At 42.5% G+C, this 21,631-nt stretch overlaps 1 protein-coding gene across 3 annotated transcripts in view; it reads left to right on the top strand.

Annotated features, from left to right (window-relative positions):
* Window positions 1-21,631, top strand: part of SHTN1 (shootin 1) — a 160,833-nt gene that overhangs the window by 125,989 nt on the left and 13,213 nt on the right. The window contains exon 17 of one of the 3 annotated variants that reach the window (XM_089510013.1): window positions 14,673-15,647. The exons of the other annotated variants lie outside the window; for them this stretch is intronic. Coding sequence (XP_089366139.1) covers window positions 14,673-14,877 — 205 coding nt within the window. The 3' untranslated portion in view covers window positions 14,878-15,647. Of the gene's footprint in view, window positions 1-14,672; window positions 15,648-21,631 lie in introns of those variants that run through there. 3 annotated transcript variants of the gene reach the window in all.

Genomic DNA, 21,631 nt, shown 5'->3' with positions numbered 1-21,631 from the left:
CTACTACGAAGGCTCTGAAATCTCCAGACCCTGTCAAGGCCCAGGCCACCGTGCCACTGGCGCCTTCGGCCTCCAAAAAATCCCGTACGAGGTCCCCGGAGGGAGGACACTCGGCCGCCAAGTGCCACCGCTCCGAGAAACGGGATATGGATGGGTCGAGACACAAAGAGGCCTCCCGAGAGCCATCGGATGCCGACAGAAGGCCTTCTGATCCTCGCTCCGCGGCGAAATCTCTCCAGGCCTCCGAGGCCGTCGACACCCGTCCCGGGCGCCGGAGCATTTCCCTAACCGGGTCCCGGCCTCTCTCAACTTTCCGTCATGCTCCGGAGGACATCATTATGGACCTCTCCGAGCCAGCTTCACCTGCCAGCCCGAGAGACGACAGGCGATCTCCCACTCCGATGCCCACATCGGTGGTCCACCGTGCTCTGGTACATCGTGTCGCCTCACCATCTCCTCCACGCCCCTCGGAGCCCGACTACTTTTATGACGAAGAGACAAACACCTACTACATGGCGGTCTCCCACGACTCCATCAGATCCCGCTTCGGGGCACCTGTCGAGAGATCTAGACCACGTGCATCCTCCAGGCCCTCCCGCGCGGCTACAGCTCCGCCCAGCCGCATCTCAACGGCCACCGACCTTGAGGTCGTTGATCTTGAGTCAAGACAGGAGACATCCTCCCAGGCTCGCTACCATCCCGGAGACGACTCGGATGTCTCGTCGGGCGACGACTACCGGCCGTCTAATCAAGAGTTTGCCCAGCCGGGTGCAGTGTCTTCTTCGGACGATGTACGCACTTTTGCCGATCACGTGATCAAGATGGGAAATGCTCTGGATATCCAATTCTCTCAAGCAGAAGACGAGGCCTCGGATCCAATTGAGAGGAGGATTCACGGCAAACTTCCCACACCACCTGCCATCCCTCTGCTTCCTTCATTGGAGAAGCTAGCCAAACGCTCATGGGCAGCTCCAGCATCGACAGCTGCTAGTAACAGGAAGATTGAATCCCTGTACAGAGTGGCTCCACACCCGACATGGCTGTTGGAACATCCGCGCCAAAACTCGGCCATCGTGGAGAGTTCCCAGCGCACTTCCACTCCCAAAGCTTCCTTGATGCCGTCGGATAGAGAGGCTAAGAAAATCGACGCCCTCGCTAAGAAGGCCTATTTTTCTTCAGCTCTGGGGATGAGGGTAGCTAATTACAACGCGTGTATGGCCGCATACATACAATGGCTTATGGAGAAGATCTCCCCCCTCATTCCGGACCTTCCAGACGACTCCCAGGGCATCCTCTCTGAGGTCCGAGACGAGGCACATTCAATTGGAAGCTGGATTATTACATCGGCCAGACATTCTACGGATTGTGCCGCAAGATCCATGTCGGCGGCCATCGCCCTGCGGAGGCACGCATGGTTGAGGTCCTCCGACTTGAACCAAAACGCTCGTTCCACCATCGAGGACATGTCCTTCGACGAAGACGGCCTCTTCCACCGTGAGACGGATGAGAAGTTAAACTTCAAGTACAGGATGAGAACCGCAGCCAAGAAACACGGTATGTCGGCCTCTCCTCAGACTTCCCGCAAACGCTTTACGGGCATCCGTCAGTGGTATGGCCAGGGCCAGAGACCCTATCAGCAGGACCGTCCATTCCAACGCCAGGACCAGTCCCGACAGCGCTACCCCTCACAATCCTCTTCTTCTTCGGGCCGTCGCTCTGTTTCCAAATACAAGAAAAACTACAGGAGACAGGACCCCGAACAAACCAAGAAGAGGAACTGAGGGGACGCCGCGTACTCCGTCGCCCCCTCCTTCCCTGTCTTTGTGGATAGACTAAGGCCATTTTCCACTGTCTGGGCCTCGATCTCTACCGATTCTTGGGCGCTCACCATCGTCCGTAGGGGTTATGCCCTTGAATTCGAAGAACTCCCACCAACTGGAGTTTCCCTTTCCACCCTACCCTCGGACACCCTTCTCGACGAAGTACGCACCCTTCTAGCCAAAGGCGCCATCTCGCCGATGGACGCCACAGACATTCCTAGATGTTTTTTCTCTTGTTATTTTACGGTCCCGAAGGCCGATGGGGGTATCAGGCCCATACTAGACTTAAGAGCCCTGAAGGCCTATTTGTCCTACAGGCTCTTCCGTATGGTAACGCTTGCCTCTATTTTGCCTTTGTTGTACCAGGGCTTGTGGTTTGCGACGATCGACTTAAAGGACGCCTACTTCCACGTGAGCATCTGCGAGAGCCACCGCAGGTTCCTAGCCTTCGCCGTCGGGACCGACGCTTACAGATACAACGTCCTCCCGTTTGGACTGTCCACAGCTCCTCGAGTTTTCACCAAGTGCATGGCACCTGTAGTATCCTACCTACATCGCCGCGGCATCAGAGTTTTTCCATACCTGGACGATTGGCTAATTGTGGCGCCATCAGACCGAGAGCTCAGCCGTCACATTGCCGAAACCTTAGAGCTCCTGCAAAGCCTGGGACTGGTCGTAAACCTCGGGAAGTCCCAACTGCTGCCCACCAAGCGCATAAGGTTCATCGGCTCGACCCTCGACTCAAACACTTGTGTGGCATCCTTGCCCTCCGACCGCTTCCGAACCCTCGCCCGAGCTATAGGCAGGTGTGTCGGCCAAAGAAGGGTCGTCGCCAGGGACGTCCAGGTAGCCCTAGGACATATGGCATCAACAACCTTTGTCACACCGTGGGCAAGACTTCGGTCCCGACCCCTCCAGTCCTGGTTCCTGTCCGTCTTCAACCCAGAGACAGACCATCCATCACGTCGCCTCACAATCCCAAGGCCAGTCGCCCGCTCCCTCCATTGGTGGCTCGACTCCCAGAATGTTTGCGCCGGCATGCCTTTTTTACAACCCCAACCGGAGGTTGTACTGACCACCGACGCATCAGAGGACGGATGGGGAGCCCACACCCTAGGCCTGTGGGCCAAAGGCCAGTGGTCCCAGGACGAGAGGCTGCTACACATCAACATCCTAGAGCTATTGGCAGTACAAAAGGCGCTGAGGGTATTCGAGTCCTCCCTATCCAACAAAGTTGTTCAGCTCAGGACGGACAACACTACCGTTATGTATTACCTGAACAAGCAGGGAGGAACCAGATCGCGCACGCTCCTCGACATCACTCTCGAGGTCTGGGAGTGGTGCATAGATCGGAACATCCTGCTCCAGGCAGTACACCTGCCGGGCATCCAGAACGACCTGGCGGATCTTCTCAGCAGGTCTCCGTCTCAATGCCACGAGTGGAGACTCCACCCCAACACGGTGCTCGACCTCTTCAGTCGGTGGGGAACCCCACAAATAGTCTTGTTCGCGACTGTCCACAACACCCATTGTCCCCAGTTCTGCTCCCGGACGCCGAACGAACACTCCCTCGGGGACGCGTTCGGGTTCCACTGGTCGGGGGTTATGCTTTACGCCTTTCCCCCCTTCCCGCTGATCACCAGGACAGTCTCCAAGATGACATCGGACTCTACCAATGCCATCCCTATCACCCCATGGTGGCCGGGACAACCTTGGTTTCCCTGCCTCCTCCACCTCTCCTGGGCCAACTTCCTCCGGATCGAACACAGACCGGATCTACTCACGGTTCAGGAGGGTCGGGTTCGACACCCGGACATTGACACCCTTCCTCTAGTAGCATGGAGGATCCATCCCTAGCTCGGCTACCAACTCCCGTACGCAGAGTCATCCTAGCTGCCCACAAGCCAGCTACTCGGAAGTCCTATACTCTAAAATGGAACAGGTTCCTTCGGTTCCTGGCCGACAGACAACTGTCTCCAGCCCAAGTCACGTCTCCGGTGGTCTTGGACTTTTTGATGTCTCTGATCGATTCAGGCCTCTGCCTCACCTCTGTCAAGTGCTACTTGTCGGCCATTTGTTCCTTCTTCCAGTTTGATGGAAGGCCCTCCTTTTTCAAGGACCCCTTGGTAAAGAGTTTCCTTAAGGGATGCAACAACCTCCATCCGCAGGTGTCTCTACCACCCCTGGCCTGGAGCCTCTATGCAGTATTAGGAACACTACAATCTAAACCGTTCGAACCCTTGGCCACCACGGACATTAGACTTCTAACCTGGAAGACGGTTTTTCTGGTGGCCATCACCTCTGCCCGCCGTGCGAGCGAGCTCTGTGCCCTCCGCCGAGACCAACCATACCTCAGGTTTCACCGGGACAAGGTAGTCCTCAGAACAGACATTACTTTCCTGCCCAAAGTTGTCTCTATGTTCCACATGTGTCAGGACATTATTCTCCCGACCCTGGCCCCGAACCCGACCACCGATGCCGAACGAGCCCTACACACCCTGGACGTTTGTAGGGCCCTGGCCTTTTACCTCGACAGGACTAGAGACTCTAGCCGCTCCGAAAGACTGTTCCAGTGCTATTCGGAGTCCAGAAAGGGACTGCCCGTGTCGGCTCAGAGACTCTCTAAGTGGGTATCTAACACCATTTGTTTATCCTATGAACTTTTGGGTAAACCTTTGCCAGCTAGGGTTCGTTCTCACTCCACGAGGGCAGTTGCAGCATCCTCTGCCTTTTTGTCAGGTGTGCCCCTGGATGACATCTGCAAGGCTGCAGTATGGTCTCAACCTCTGACTTTCATCAAGCATTACAGGTTGGACGCCAGGGCCAGGAGGGACGCAGCCTTTGGGAGGGCTGTCTTGTTGTCTGGGTTACACTGACTATGGACTGGGGTGCATTATGTTGTGTTCTATTTGCATTACTCCATATCGAGATAGTTATTTCTAACTTCAAGGTTTCTGGGCTCATGGAACTATTGGTTTGAGTTCATGAAGCCCTGGTTTGATTTTTACCTCAAGTTTTATGCTGATAATAATAACAACACCACTTGGACTACTACCTTGTGATTGTTTTTCTCTGTTTCACTTTATTGATATATATAACAGTGTTTGGAGGCACAGGTGACATGACACTCCCTCCGCCGTCAACCTTAGCTTGCTAGTCTCAACCCATTTGTATGATTCGCAGAGACCACGAAGAAGAAGGACAGGTTGCTCACCTGTAACGGTATTTCTTCGAGTGGTCATCTGCGAATACATACAAATCCCGCCCATCCACCCCTCAGTGTCTTGCTCTATATTGGCTCACCCTTATCGCCTACTTGGCGGAAAATTGCGGAACTGGGGAAAGAGCGGGAAAGCAGGGGCTTTATAAGGGATGGGCGGAGTTACCGCCAAAAAGTTTCTATATGTTGCAAAGAGTACTTTGCCTAGAGATTCCAGAAGTTTCCGAAGGCACTGCGCAGGCGCAGTACAACCCATTTGTATGTATTCGCAGATGACCACTCGAAGAAATACCGTTACAGGTGAGCAACCTGTCCATCATCTGTGTATCTTAGATTGTTGATATTCCTCCCTTGTATTTTCACTCCTTTTTCGGTATCCTGCTTTTCTTACGATATGTTCTGCATATAGTTTGAATAGTTAAGGTGATAAGGTTGGGTACAGAAGCACAAAAGTTGTGGTCCTATAAATACATTAAGGCTCTAGCTAGACAACATATAAATATGATTTCCATGTATAGAATCTACTTTAATTCATAGTTGTTTAAAGAATGTGGTTTTCTAGGGTTACATACTTTAAAAAGTCAGAGTGCTACTGTAGGTGGTAGAAAATGATTTAATATTTACTTTTTTTATTTATATATTTTATTCCTATATCCCACATTTCTTACAAATAATAGGACACAAGACAGCTAACAATACAAGTTAAAACTATACAAAGTCATTAATAAAAGTAGACTGGGTTCCTGATATCTGATTCAAGGACACCCCCACACTGTGGATACCAAAATCTGTAGATGTTCAAGTCCTATTGTATACAATGGCATAGTAAAATGGCATCCCTTATATTAAATGGTAAAATCAAGATTTGCCTTTGCTTTTGCTTGTTTTTTTTTATTTATTTATTTTATTAGGTAATATTTTCAGGCTGTTGAATCTGTGGATAAAAAAAAGTCCTTGGATATGGAAGGCCTACTGTATAAATAGAAGAGTTATTTAAAAAGCAATTACGCAATTTATAAAATTAAAACATTAAACATTAAAATTCATTAAAAGACTATATACAAACCTTAAAAACAGCATCACAGAGCATTAAAACCCTACCCCAATCAGTTTTTAAAAGCCTGACAGCATAAACATGTTCTTTTATATTAGATCTCTCAAAAACATGATACATCTATATATCAGAGAATGATAAAACACACCCCAATTTCACTGGTTCTAAAAATACAGTCTGCCGTCTCCATATACGGGGGATCCGTTCCGGACACCACCACCCCTGCGTATGGGGAAAATAGCGTATGCTGAAGCCCTATTGAAAATAATGGGACACGTGCTTGTGGCGGCGCAAGTACGTGCCCCATTATTTCTGCTGGGGCTTGCCTTCCACGGAAGCTAAAAGCCGCGAAAGGCAAGCCCACCTATGGGGAGGGCTGACTATAAATTATTGATTTCTATGGCCCAAATCCAATTGTCACTCAGATAGAATGTAAATAAAAGTTCCCATTGATTTAATGGGTCTTCTCTAGTTGGGATTAACAGTTGCATTCAGGTCTTTGAGTCTGTGGAATACTAAAGGGTGATAGATTTATTTCTCTAGTATGTGCAAAATTGGATCCACACCTACAAAATAATTCAGCTCCAGTTTGTAATATTTTACCGAGATTTCATCCCATTAATGCTACACTGACTCATAACATGCATATTCATCATCAACTGCCTTTTTTCTTTTCATTGTAATCATCCACCTGTATCTTATTGGATTGTTCATACATTTAAAGTTTCCCACATGATCTTCCCTCAGGATTAATAGGATTTAAAAAATGTTGCTTTTATTGGGCAAAATGGATTTTAACATCCCTTTCTTGTGACATGCAAGATGCCGATTTGCTCTGAAAATTTAATGAGACATGAGCATCCACGGATTTTGGTTTCCATGGGGTTCTGGAACCAAACCCCAGCAGATTCCAGGGACCCATTGTATTTTCCAGTTTGCTTTAAAGATTAGTGTCTTAAGGATACAATCTACAGCAGTGGAGGGAAATTTGATTTCTAGTTCATGTTTGGTTGGAAAAAAGACTTCTCCTTGGCCTAATGGCTCAGAGACGGTCAAATTGTGGCAAATTGCCAATGATTGCTCACTCTAGACTTCAGACCTTTAAGAGCCAAAGGAAATTTACCATAAACTTCAGACAGAAGGGGATTGCACCGTTCTGCTTTTGTTACATCTACAAATTAGGAAAGCTAATATCTGTGTAGAAAACTGGCTCATATTTTGGATAATTAATCATCCATAAAAATATTTTGTTTTCAGATGGTAATAAAGTACGAGCAATACCAAAATCAAGATGATTTAAACACACAAAAAATCCAAGGCACAGATATCCATGCCTTAGTTTATTCCATTGTTCATGGTGCTTGGATTAATTATTTGGTTCATAAAAAAACTGTGGCCCAGTGACCCCTTGTACTTGACAGGCAGGTAGAGTATTCTATTATCACTTTTTTTTCTTTTTAATGTGTTGTCTTTTATACAGTATAACACATGGTTGTATTTTGAGTGTGACATTTTGCTTGGTTTTAATTATTACTGAAATATGTGCATGGGCTTCCAGAATAAGTCATAGATTCGTTAGTCTTTTATCTTGTTAAATATGTATTTAGATTTCAGGTCATAGGTTAATAGCATTTAGCCACTTTGTAAAATGCATATTTGGTAGTTCTATTATGTACAGGTAGATTACATATGCCCTCTCCACAAATATTTGCTTTGTTTTAAATAGCTATTTCCACAACTATAAATTTGCAGGTTGACTCCCAGAGCAGTGTTCTTATTAGGGAGCTTGCAAAAAGCTAGAAAGTAACACTCTCTGTCACTTAAGGATCTGTCATCATGAATAATAGTTAAATGCTGTTCCATACAAATTGATTTTACAGGTCCCGATGTCAGAAAATGCCAGTGTGATCATTTATAGCAATGTACTGCAAAGTATTAAAAATAAAAGAAATTGTCTTTCTCCGCTTCCACCGTACAATTAAATACAGATGCCACAAGGAGCTTTTAACAAATCATTTTACTTTGTGCTGATGCTTATTCTAGAGTAGAAGAGAAAAGTTGCCACTGAAACTATTCTATAATGAATTGAGGCCTGAGTACGATGAACCATGGTACAGTTTTGTTGAAATTCTGTTCATGGAAATAAAGCTACATGGGCAACTGGGGGGGCTTTCAGTGGACTGTACCCATTTAGACACATTTCAAAAATCTGTTCTTGCCTTGTGATGTTACTGTACCAAATTCCAGCTCAGGATACAGCATAGTAAGTCAGCAGTATAACTCATGAGAGAGATTTTGTGATTTTTCATAACAATATTGCACTGTAAATAACAGCAGTTGTCTTTAAAAAGGCAGGGAGGGCTTGAGTTCAGGAAAGCACCAAAGGAACCCTGAGTGGCAATTTCTTATTTTGTGCTGGAACATACAACATCTTAATCACTGGATTTTGCCATTAAACTATGTTATATTGACAGACGTTAGTATCCTATTTTTCTGTCCTTGAAGGTGATAAATATGATTGCTCTGTTACCCATTTTTATTGTAAATGACACAGGCTTCCCACTCTTTGGCTGTGCATCAGCCCTTGGATTGCTGCCATCCACTAATGCAAGCCCCCTGCAGAGAGCACAGTGAAGAATTATACTCTGATTCACCAGATTGTATTAAATAGTCCAGCTGTTGAGCTTTGAAAGATAGTTACTTCCAAAGTGAAATAAAAAAGACCTTGGCATTTATGGCTTTGACCATTTTCCTAGTGTTGGGGCAATCAGCGTTTCCGAGGTAGCATTTTCTCAAATAACTCCTTTGGCATTATGTCACTTCTAAAGTTTCCTTTCCTACAATGTAAAAAAGAGTATTTTCTTTTCAGTTTGGGGGGAGGGGACCCCTAAAGCTAAAAAATATGTCCGGGTGCTCCAGCATTATTTGCATAAAATAAGATTTTGAAATTTGAAAAATTCTGGAACAGAATCACCAGCTGAGTCTTTCAAGGGTTGCTTTATGAACTAATTAGTCCAACACTCCTGTGTTACATATAATGGTAGCAGTATGCATAATTTGAACTCTGAATATCACAGGGGTCAAGCAGCATTTTTACAGTTATAAAGTGCCAAATCTGGCAGTGGAGGACAAATTTCTGCCAGGACAACAGTTTGCCATTTCTGTGATCTGGCTTTCATTAGCTAAAACTGCAGGATTTTATTGCTTTAAGCCAATGAAATTGCACCATTTCAGCTTCCCCCTGTCTTGCTGAGTAACCTTTCTTCTCGAACAATTGCCTGAGCTGGTCCAGTAATAATTGGACTCATCACATCAATTTCCTTCTCCCCAAAAGATTCTTCTTGTATTTTCCGATGCTTACAGCTTACTGGCAGCTGTTATATACTACAGTAAAAACTGTCAAACAATTTGTACTTCTTGAGTAGAACTGCAAGTCATTATCTTAAATCATTCTTCCACAAGTGAAAATTTACCATAGTCAAAGGACAGTGTTTTATGTGGTTAAAAATCCACAAACCAAATCTTTTAATATTCTAAAAACTATCTCCAGAAGAGATTCCAGTGCAAATAAAAGGAAATAAAATGAAATTCATACCAATAATAGATAAGGCAGAAATAACATCATTGGGTAAAATCCAATTTGCAGAAAGAAATTAAGAGCCTTGAGTTGGGGAGGGGAGAAATCACCTTGTACCAAAATACAACAGCTTCAGTATTGGGCAAATCTTTACTGGGAAAAAGTCCCCGATTGGGGGTGCACTACAATAAAAAAATATCCTGGCCCCAGTAATTTCCTCTGATAGTAGTATGAAGTATTTCTGTCCTGTTTCTCCAAAATACATCCCAGGGTGGTTGTCTTCCAAATCAAGACATGAATGACTGATGTTTTATTAGAGACTTGGGACTTTATCACACAGATGTCCCACCACATTTGTGCTAGTTTAAAGATGGAAGCATATGAGTTTGGCATTATTTCTTATCACACTTTCCCCCATGATTGCACATTGGTGATCCATGGTCACATTATCTGTTTTCCATACTGCCAAGCACTGCCTTCTGAAAGGAAGGGAGGGGAATGAGTGGTCATGGCTGTCAACCATCACCTGAAGTTGGGTGCTGTGTGAAAGTGTACACAACAACCAGCTTTGGGAAAGGGCTGGCTGCAGAGATCAGTGCAAGGGGGAGTGGAGAGAGGGAAAAGAATCACTTCCACTCACACCATGCAACTACCAGATAAGCAGAACTGCAGTGGAAGAGAAGGGATATATAAAAGCAGTCATGGAAAAGCAGTGAGATTGAGAGCCTGTTGATGGATGTTGCCTGTCAGTGAAAAGTTGCACTACAGTAATGAATACAATGCAAGGCAGCAGCAGGACGGACATGACATCCTATGATACGTACCAGTCAAGGATGCCTTTATCCTGTTACAATTCTGCTTTTATAATGCCATGTGATAAAGACCTTAGCAACAGTATAATGTGCTACATTATTCAAGGTAGGTTTGTAATAGGATCCCTAGTGCCTTTTGCTTTCCTGAATGCAGCGTGGACATCTGGTATTTCTTGCTCCATATACTGTAAAATCTTTATTGCAGTATTTTGAGCATCACTTTGTTTGCATGGTAAATTAATGAAATGGCTGTGTGGTTATTGTAATCCCTGGCATCCCTTTTCTGGGGGAATGGAATATATTTTGAAAGTTTCCAGTCTGTGGCCATTGTTTTGTTTTCCATAATTATTGACAGATTTTAATTAGAATTGTAGCATAGATTCTCTCAATGTAGCACAAAGCAGCTCTATAGGTATGCCATCTGTTCCTGCAATTTATCTCTCCTCAACGTTCTGAGAGAAGCCTCCATTTCACTTTCTAAAATTGTGCATCCATCTTCAAATTCTTCTTCCTTGAATGAATATATCATCTTTTCATCTTTTTTATATTGTTTTGCTGTATATTGTTTCCATCAACTTTTTATTTCTACTTGGTCATATAATGTGTTTTCCTGCTATTTGTAGAGCAGAATCTTGTGGAAGAGGTCTCTTGTTCTTCTGCTTTTTGTTGTCATTTTCTATTTCTCTGCATTGATTATTATAGTAGTTCTCCTTGTCCTTACTTGTAGTTGTTCTCTGCTGTACCCTAATAGCTTGTTGACTGACTTCTGACGTCAGAGTTTCATCTTCTGGCACTATCTCTTGTTTCATTTTGGATTGTCTCATGATAGGTTTTTCATGGTAAAAGACATTCAAAAGGGGTTTATTGTTTCTCCTTCTGAACAGTATTAATACATTATGGTGCTTTTTCCATTATTCCTGAGAGATCCTCTACCAGTGTCACTCCCCACTAATGCTGGTGCCCAGTAGTTGTTGAGCACCTTTAGTCTGGCTCCTCAGCAAAAGCATGTCTTACACCGGAGATCCTCCCAGCAGCACTGCTACCAGCAGCATAGCCCCCTGCCTCACAGGAGCATGCAGTCCCAACACCACCAAAGTTAGTGTCTAGATGACATCATTCAGAACACAATCTATCACCAGAAGTTAATCAGATACAGTCAAAGTTCCCCAGTTGAACTTAACAGATGGGAAATTTATGTGGATGAAGTTGAAGACATTACAGAAAAAAATAGTTACTTGCTGAGTCAAGAAAACAAGTATTCTGTATTTCCTGAAGTCCAGCTAACAAGATCAAATGGCAATGTGTATAATGCATTTTTTCAGCTTTTGGCAAGTCACAGGCTGCCATTCTCTCCTGAATTTCCAATACTGTCAGCATATAACACAGGTGGATGGTTGCAGCCTTTTGCTTCCTTGACATCTATTATTTTCATATAATTTAAACTATGTAATTATGGGCATATTTACTTGGAAACAAAAATTCCCAGTACCTTAAATGAACCTTACTCGCTGGTACGTGTGTTTAGGATTGCAGTTCAACAGTCAATCCTGTACAGGCTATCTCAGATGCCTTATTGTGTCTCCCCAACAGTGCACACATATTTGGGTAACTATGCTTAAGATTTCAACTTTAATTTTATAATGTATCACAAAGAAGTAGGCATTTTAAAAAAAACCTAAAATGTACCTTGAAAGAACCTTCTTTTTCAGAAGAGGCCATTTGCTAGTTTTTCTTTGATTATATGTTTGTTTTAGACAGTTTGGGATGTGATCCCCAAACCAGAGAAGTGCAAATGCATGAATGTCAAAAATTTTATTTCATTTTACCTTTAATTTTCAACTTTCACCCACCAGGATTTTTTTTCTAAAAAAAAAAAAAAATCCTGATATTGCATGAGTTGTGGGGGAATTTCTACCCAAGGAAAATTCCAAAGTGTTGAAGTGGTTAAGTGTAGAGTTGTGGTTAGGGTTTAATTTACACGTTTGATGTTTCCTAAATCCACCTTGAGTGGAGCCAACACACTGACTACCAGCACACGTCACTTTTGCTTCATTGCATCAATGTTGCTCGTTCACTAATAAACCAGCATGCAATGTTTTTGGTTCCAATATGTTATGCTGTTTGGGACAAAGAAAGTACCCAATGGCAAAAAGCAGTAGATTTGTTGGGGCATTTAAACACACACACACACACACACACACACCTGTATATGGCAAGTTCCTGCAATTTGAGGAAATAGTTTACAACTATTCAGGTGTCAACGCTGCAAAATGCTTACTTTGAAGGTCTAGCTCTGTGTGGATTCTGAAACAAAATGTGTTCTTGGGGACCTAAAATGCCATCCTGGTACGTGAAGTTTAAATTATTTTGATTTACCATCATCTTCATTCAAGTACAGATAGATGTAAGATTATATATTATCATACTGAGTAGATTCTTGGATATAGGACAGGATATAAATACTTTAATAAACAAATCAATAAATGCATCAGAGAAATTAACATAGTAGACCAGGGATATGCAACTGTGGCCTGCTGGGGTTTTTTTTTAGCCTAAAACTTCCATCTGCCAAAACCAACAATAGTAAGGAATTCTGGGACTTGCAGTACAAAGCCCTCTAGAGGACTGTAGCTCCCCACTCCTATAGCAGAGGAAGACAGATTGTCTACACTGAAGCAATAGATTTAGCATTTACATTTCTATACCACTTAATAGTGAACTCAGCACTCTCTAAGTGGTTTACAATCTGTAAACCAATTGGCCCTAACAAGCTGGGTGTAACGGAGAGCACTCCCAGCTGTCCAATCAGAAGGCAGCCGAGGGCCAGCCAATAGCCTGTAGGCTGGAACTTTTGAAGATTCCGAACTGACAATTGGGGAGCCAGTTGGAACTGGGACAGTTTAGAACGGCAGTTAGGGTTTAGAATCTTGGGGAGAGAGGACTGGGGTCCAGGGGTTCCTGCGGGAATGAGGGAGTTAGGGGCTGGAATCCTGAGAGGGAGGGTTCAAGGGCTCGAGAATGACGGTTAGGGGTAGAGTCTGTGTAGAAAGGGCTCCCTACCGTTGCACTGCCAGACCTCTGGGAGAGGGAGGGACTGGAGTGTAATATCCTGCGGGATATGGTTAGCCTTGGTGGCTGAGTTAAGAGAACGAACTGTCTAAAGAAAGGCAGGAAAGTCTCTAGGTGATAGAGGGATATCTAGGGAAAAGTAAAGTGACAATAGCCGAGTCAAATAATACAAGTGTAACTAAGTAACCTGTGCCTGAACTAGCAGTTACATAATATCATTCAGTTCAAGAAAGAGATGTTCAACCATTCTGTTTAATAAAGTTTATATTTTGGTTTACATAAAAGTGTGTCAGTCATACATCTCAGCTCCACGCTACTATATAAAGAAAAGACCCTACCACCAGCCAGAAAAAAGAGGGTAACCGTTACATAATTGGTGGCAGCGGTGGGATAAGTAAAGCCCAAGCGCCTGTCATCTTTAATAAGAGGGGGTCCATTACTTATTTTACCATGCTATGAAAGGATAGAAGGAAGCCTTGGAGCCTTGGGATCAAATTCACAACCTTGTGGCTGCAGTACTGACATTTAACCATTGAGCCACCTGGGAGAATGAGAAGCAATGTAGAACTTGAAAACAAGGTTTCTGGAACAGAAAAGCCAGAAGACTCCATGATAGTATCAGCAACCAGAATGCAAATCTTTAAATTTGCTTTGTAACCAGTTCTGTGGACATGGTATAGTCACATTACATTCTACATTGTCACATTCTGTTCCTGGGCACTCTATCTAATTTGGAGAAGGATGATCCCAGAGCAGGTAAATTATCAATAGCATGACCGTTCATGTGAGCCCTAGTGAATTATAGTGCTAGTTAATGAAAAGTAAAGAACTACAATTTTATATCTTTAATAATCTAACTATCCTTTTCATGCTATTAATAAAAGATTATTGATATCCTCAAAACAATTGTCACGATAGCTGTAGTCCCTTTTGTACTGAAACTTGCTTGAAAATTGTAACAGATGTCTGTAATCATCTGCAGTAATGTCTCATCAATTTTAGCAGCTATAGTTTCTGGAAGATGTGTCTTAACATGGGGGCCAGTTGCCATTTACATTAAAGGATCTGCGAGTACCATGAAACATTTCAGAAGTTAAAAAGAAGTAATTGTGCCTTTCAGGTCACCAAGCAATATAGGACCTGAAAACAAGGTTGCTGGAACAGAAGAGCCTGAAGAATCCATGGTACTATTGAGTCCTGAGAAAACCAAAGAGCAAATGCCTGAACATATGGATCAAGGCCAGATGACTAAAGAAAAAAGCCAAGAGCTTCATAAAGATGGTAGTGCTGAACAAACAAAAGAGAAAGACACCTCTCACTGCTAATTGATGTGCTAAAAGGCATTGACTTCTGGACGTTCTTTTCAGAGATTGTCAGTTGTTTTCTTTATGTTTACTAGAAAGGGCTACACTCTATACTTTCTGGTGTGTCTATGATTGTTTACTGAATTAGCCTTAGTTTTGTACAATCCAAAATTTCACTTTGGGCCATTTTTTCCTATTTTACCCAGCTCTGTCTTGTTCCTGTCTCTCCCAAAAACTGTAAGATGTTTATTTCTTAAATTATGCAAAACATCAAGTATCATTTGCAATAATGATGTCACTAAGGCTTGATTCAAAGAACACTGATACTAATTTGAAAGAATAGGTCAAACCTTAATGAGGTAAAAACATAAATGCACTTGTACAAGTGACTGTTGGGGTAACCACAGATTCTTTAGCAAACAAAGGACACAGTCTATCGAGGCCTTATTTGTAAGGCTTATTAACACTTGGGCTGCTTCCTTTGGCCAGGATGCTGTTGGTGCACTATGCGAGTGGGGGTGCTTTTTCCATGGTCACAAAGCCATGGAAAAGAAAAGTAGACACAGTCCACCAGTTCCAAAAGGCCTGCATCTTCTTTTAAGGCTGCTGTGCCCATGGTCTTTTCGTGCCACTGTCTACGCTGGTATAGTTATGCGGTGCAGTGCACTAACAGGATTCTCGGTTTTGCACTGACTACTTGGTAGAATGCAAGTCCTCTTTAAATTGATAGAATTTACTTCTGAGTCAAACTACACTTTTAGTCAATAGCATGTATTTTAGTCAGGCAATTTAAACTGGCATACATATGCATGGCTAGAGCAGATGTTTTGAAAATATATATATATCCTTCTTTTTCAGGTTTTATGAGACCCTTGGATAACAGGCATTCATAGAATCATAGAGTTGGAAGGGACCACAAGAGTTAAGAGCTGATTGCATGGCTTAATCATCCGTTTTACCTCTATTCCTTTTAAGTCTTATTTCGGGCTGCATCCTGATCTTATCAGGTTTTTGCAGCCAAATCTGCTGGCCAAATACATCCTGGGTGCACCCCATCTTCCAGGAGCTCTCTGGCAGCCATTTTCTTAATATGGAAAACGCCCAGATCCGAAAAGAGCCTCAAAGGGTGCTACTGGAAGCGGGGATGCATCCAGGATATATTCGGGAGGCATATTTGGTGGAAAAAACCTTCTGATAAAATCAGGACGCAACCTGGATTAAGAATTATCATAAATCAGATAGAGGTAAAACAGATTATTAAACCATGTGACAAGCTCCTTACCTAATCTAGCCCCCTGCTATTCCGTTCTATTTGAAACAGAAAAATAGACTGCCTCTGCATCTACCACCTGCATTCTTATTTTTAAACTAAATAATTTTTTAATTGGGACACTTTTTACATTGATATTTTTTAGTCAAGTAACTGATAAATTGACTCACAACATCATCCTATATGTATCTGCTCAGAAGCAAGTCTTGCTGAACTCACCAAGTGGAAACTTACTTCCAGGTAAATTTATATAGGATTATAGCTTAAATCAGAGATTAGCAAAGCACAACTGTGGGGCTGCATGTCATCCCCAGAGATATTTTTGTGGCCCTCCATACATCCAGATACCCTAGAATGACCTTTTTTCTGGGCATTAAAAGGGACGACTCGGTACTCTCAGAAGTCTCCAGTTCAACAATTTACCTTATAAGTAGCTTGCAAGGCCTCCCTGAGAAATAAACATTTTTGAGAATCAGAAGTGGATTTCTGGACACTTTGGAGGGGTTATATGGTTTTAGTAGCCCAGGATGTCTCTGGAGGGGCAAGGGCATACAATATGCTGAACTTGTTTGGGGGATGAATGCAGCACATTGGACATCTTCAAAATTCAGAGTGAAAACCCCATGTAGATTCACTGTCCCAATGCTGTGGAAGCCCTCAGTTCTCACTGATAAGGACTATTGTATCCTTCTTGTTCAATTTTGCATAGATACTTTTGAAAAGCAAACATGGAATACTTCTACAGTATAGCAAGATTTTTTTCATTAGTTTCTTTGCAAGTAGTGACAAACACATGGTTAGCTATTGAAAGGATCCAAAGCACAAATTATTCCAGAGATAGGGAATATCAGTTTGAAGTGGAAGCATATTTTCACTAGGTTTATTGGTAGTGTGCTGTTTGCTTTCAGGGTCACAGAATTAATTCCCAGATAAATTGTTTGGAGGAGAAAGTACATAAACCTACTTCCTTTAACACAATCCACCCTTTCAGCCACTATGTAATCCTGCTAGGTTTTGTTCCAATCATATAGCTAATTTTCTTCAGATGATACATATCATGCTCCTTCAAGCTTGATATTTAGGATCAAACTACCCATCAGTCTCTGCAGTCATGTGGCAGAAATTTGGATTGTACTTTAATGCTTAATACAAAATGTTTACAGAATAGCTGCCACTGTTTCTACTTTGGCACCTTCTTTGGGAAAGAATGTTAATGTTAGTCATTCACAATATGGATAGTATTTTAGACAGGAACCAGCTGGCAGGAATATTTCAAGAAACACAAGCAGCATAATGTTTTATGAATGAAGACAAAATAGTGAGCTGACACAGACAAACACCTGCCTCACAATAAGGAAGCTGATGCAGTGGTCAATTCATATTAAGAGTCTGAAGAGTTTCATACCTACCACCTTAAGATACTCTAAGTATCTCTTCTTTCAGCATGAAAAAAGGATAGTGGCTCAGGGAAGCAGCCTACCACAGCTATAAAACAAACTGAGCAATCAGTCCTATTGTTCCTGCAATGGGTATAATATCCAATACATAAAGCATCTCTGTTTTTATTACTAGGAGCTGGTAGAAATCCTGAGAATCCCAGTTTTCACTTTTAAAATTTGGTTACACTGTTAGTTCCTACATTTCAGTTCCTCCAGGCCAGAATCCCACAAGGTCAAACTTGCTGCATAATAGACAATTCTAAGAATGGGTTGATATCCTCACTGCTCACCACAGGGAAGTATCCAGAGACCTCCCTGAATGGGCAGCAGCAGTGAGTCATGGTTGGTGGGTGGCCTCAGTCACCTGCTCCCCTTGCATATCACCACCAATGAAAGCAGTAGATACCTGGCATGCAATTCCTGGCACAGGCCAGCTTTATTGAGAGCCAGCTGGTTATTAAATTCCTGACTCATCAGTCCTTGGCATCATGGGAAGGGTCTCTTGGCAAAAGCCCATTCTAAGAATGAGTTGATAAGCCACAGGGCATTTCCTAAGCCATTCCCTCTGACAGTTCCTTGCAAAGGCACAGGGCATTTCCTAAAGCCAGTCCCTCTGGTAGTTCATTGGCTCTTAAGGAATCTAAGGCCTGAGATAGGTATTAAAAAACCCAGACACATCCCAATACAGATAGCCTGTGCCAGGACAATTATTATTATTATTATTATTATTATTATTATTATTATTATTATTCGCCAAAAGAAAAAATAAATCCTCTGTCCTTTTCAACAAAAAAATTACATTTTTTCTACATTTTATGTTAACCAGTGTTAATTGGTTAATTGATTGTGTAGACACACTCTCTTCCCTAGAGAGGCATGGTATCTTCAAAAATTTCTACAATGCATTTTGCATTTCAGAGTAGCTAATATCTTCAGGAAATTCTTCCCTTGTTCTTTGCCATTTAGAACAATAACAACAGTTGTTTTGTTTCTGCCAGTAGAAGAAACTTATACAGTGGACCCTTGTTATACGCTGGGGTTTGGTTCCAAGATCCCCTGTGGATAACAAAATCCGTGTATGCCCCCATTAAATATAATGACATAGCAAAATGGTGTCCCTTATAAAAAATGGAAAATTAAGGTTTGATATTTGAAATTTATATCTTTTTTGAACATTTTCAAACCGTGGATGCTTGAATCCGTGTATAAAAAATCCATGTATAAGGAGGGCCGACTGTAATTTCTTGCAGGCATAGCCATATTTTGACCTTCTGTTTCACGTATCTACTGCATCCAGGTAAGGCTTTAAAACCTGTGCTACCTACCTTTTTATTTTCATCCACTATTTTGCTCACATTCAACCAGGTGCAGTTACAACACACTTGTTTTTGTGTCCCTCTAATTAGATTTTGCATCCAATTAATTATTTAGCAGTGTTTCTCAAACTTTGGTTCTCCAGGTGTTTTGGACTTCAACTCCTAGAAGCCCTATCCAGTTGGGCTAATAATCAGGAGTTCTGGGAGCTGAAGTCCAAAACATCTGGAGGACCAAAGTTTGGGAAACACTATGGAAGGGTAGGGAACCTGAGGTTTTCTGTTGTTGGCCTGCAGCTCATGTCACCTGCCACTATTGATCATGCTTGCTGAAACTACTGGGCCAAAGCCCAACAATATCAGGAGAACCACAGGTTCCTTTCCAGCCCTGTCTTATAGAAAGGATGCATCTTAAAATACCTCTAAAAAAGGCCTCTGCTGCCAGTAGTGTTCTTTTAATTAGTTTGTATTAATTGTCTGGTGCTTCCATTAACATTGTCTGAATATTATGTATGTTTTTAATGTGTTCAACACCATTTTCAAATGGTCAAAAATAATTCTATTTACATTGTTGATAGAATTTGAGAAAGTTAAGTCTCATCTCTTTCCAGCTGGTTTTGCAACTAAATGGTCTTATACACATCTTATATATTGACTTGTTTGGGCTTTGCTCAGTACACAGGGAAAAAAATTCTACAGCAATATTTTATTTAAATGTTATTGAAATACACTCCTCCCTCTACATCTGCGGCTTTGACTTTTGCAGACTTGATTATTCACAGATTTTATTAGTATGTTCTCTCTAGGAATCTCTAGGTCCTCCAGTGCAACTCTGTGGTCAACGTCAACCAAATGTCACACTGAAGGATCTAGAGATTCCTAGAGAGAACACTCCTCTAGGCATTTGTAGCTCCTTCCGTGCAATTTTATGGTCAATGTCTGGCAGATGTTGACCACAAAGTTGCATTGGGGGACCTAGAGATTCCTAGGGTGTTCTCTGAGGTAAAAACATAGTATTTTAGTTATGTGTGGTTTTTCCACATTCACGGGGGTCATGTGCTCCTAACCGCAGCGAATGTGGAGGGACGAGTTTAGTTATATCCTGTCCACTATCCAAAGCAATCGGGACAGCATATAACAAAATCATTTAAACAAAGTAACTTTTAAAATAGCTAAAAAGGCAATTCAGGTTAAAAATGTATTCATCCATTTTACAATCTGAAACAACCAATTAAACAAGTTAAAATGAATTAAAGGCTTTAATTAAAATGGTTGCATTTTAACTTGGCACTGAAATAAAGGCAACTCCAGTGCTAATTGGGCCTCTGAGAATGCTACAGTAGAGAGAGACTATTTTCAAAGTTCTCAAAATGTATTATTATCCCTACTGGTGAGAGATACAAAGTCCTCAACAGAGGCATTTTTAGGGAGAGATGTTCTTTAAATTACCAAGGTCCTAAGCCATTTAAGGCTTTGTTATCACCAGTACCTTGAATCCAAACTGAAAGTGTACTGTGAACACTAGACCAGTGCTATAGTTTTTACATGATGTTCGGATCACCAGTCGGATGCCCTTAGCACTAGCTGCAGCTTCCAAATTGCCTTCAAGGACAGCCCCATGTAAAGTGCATTGCACTCCAAATTACACAATCCACCTGGGCCTTCAGTGACAGAAATGATTCTAGAAGTACTCCCAAGCTATGCATGTGTTTCCTCAGGGAGAATGCAACTCCACAGCTCGCTCTCAATTGAGGGATAGTCTTATTTCAAAGGGCAGACTTTCAGTGAGCTGAGTTTTGTGCTGAATGGGACTCAAGTCCACAGAAATCTTAAGAGCTAATTTTACACTGCAGTCTTTTAAATGTGTGTAATGTCTAAATCAAGTGTAACTAGTAGCTGCTTCTGCTTCTATAATGTACTATTAGAACAAAGGCGGGAATCATGTGATCCAGGCACTGTTTCTGTAAATCCCCAAACATTGCAAAAATATTGCTCCCCTAGTTCCAAAAATAACCTATTTTCAGTTTTAATATATATACACAATGTGCTTGGGTTTGCCTCCCTCAAAACACAAAAAATGTACCCAAAATGTGACTGGAAATTACCAAAACACTGCTTCCAGTTTCAGAAAATGGCAGGTGTGCAGCCAATCAGAATCGTGATGGCGCAAAAATGGCTTTGTTTCCAGCAGTCATGACTCTTCATATAGTGACCATCCTTAATAATTGTTGCACAGCAGTCTTCTCCAAAATAATCGTTCAGATACACTGTACTACAGCAATACCATCCTCTACCTACAGGGCAGAAACGGAGTTGTAGTTCCATGAAAGTTACCATGCTGGGGAAGAGTACTGCACAGCATTATTCCAAGCCAACAGGAAGTGCATAAATTTTGTAAGTTTCTAACTGCCCAGCAAATAGCCCTATGGACATGTTCCATGCATCTGGGAACCAAGAATTGCCAACTGCGTGTTGAGTGTCCAGGTGTAGAGAAAGCTCTCCTATTCAGGCTTGCTGCTCTGAACAACAGAACTAATGTTAGAGGAGTTAGAGGAGCTAGCACACTTCACTCTTCACATGTTGATAACACATATAAGGACTGAATAGGGCAAATAACCATAGGTACTTCAGCAGATAGTAGGGTGGAAACTATGCAATGCTTGCAGGGACATTAAAATATATATCATCACATGAAATGCTGTCATGTATCCAGCTATCTTTATCATGAAGCTGTGACCACAGGGATGGGAACC

Source organism: Sceloporus occidentalis, unplaced genomic scaffold (genome assembly GCF_023333645.1).
Source record: "Sceloporus occidentalis isolate IW3139 unplaced genomic scaffold, rSceOcc1.0.p SCAF_2, whole genome shotgun sequence".
Lineage (NCBI taxonomy): Eukaryota > Metazoa > Chordata > Lepidosauria > Squamata > Phrynosomatidae > Sceloporus > Sceloporus occidentalis.
Note: the sequence above shows the minus strand (reverse complement) of the source record. Positions and strands in the feature narration are given on the sequence as shown.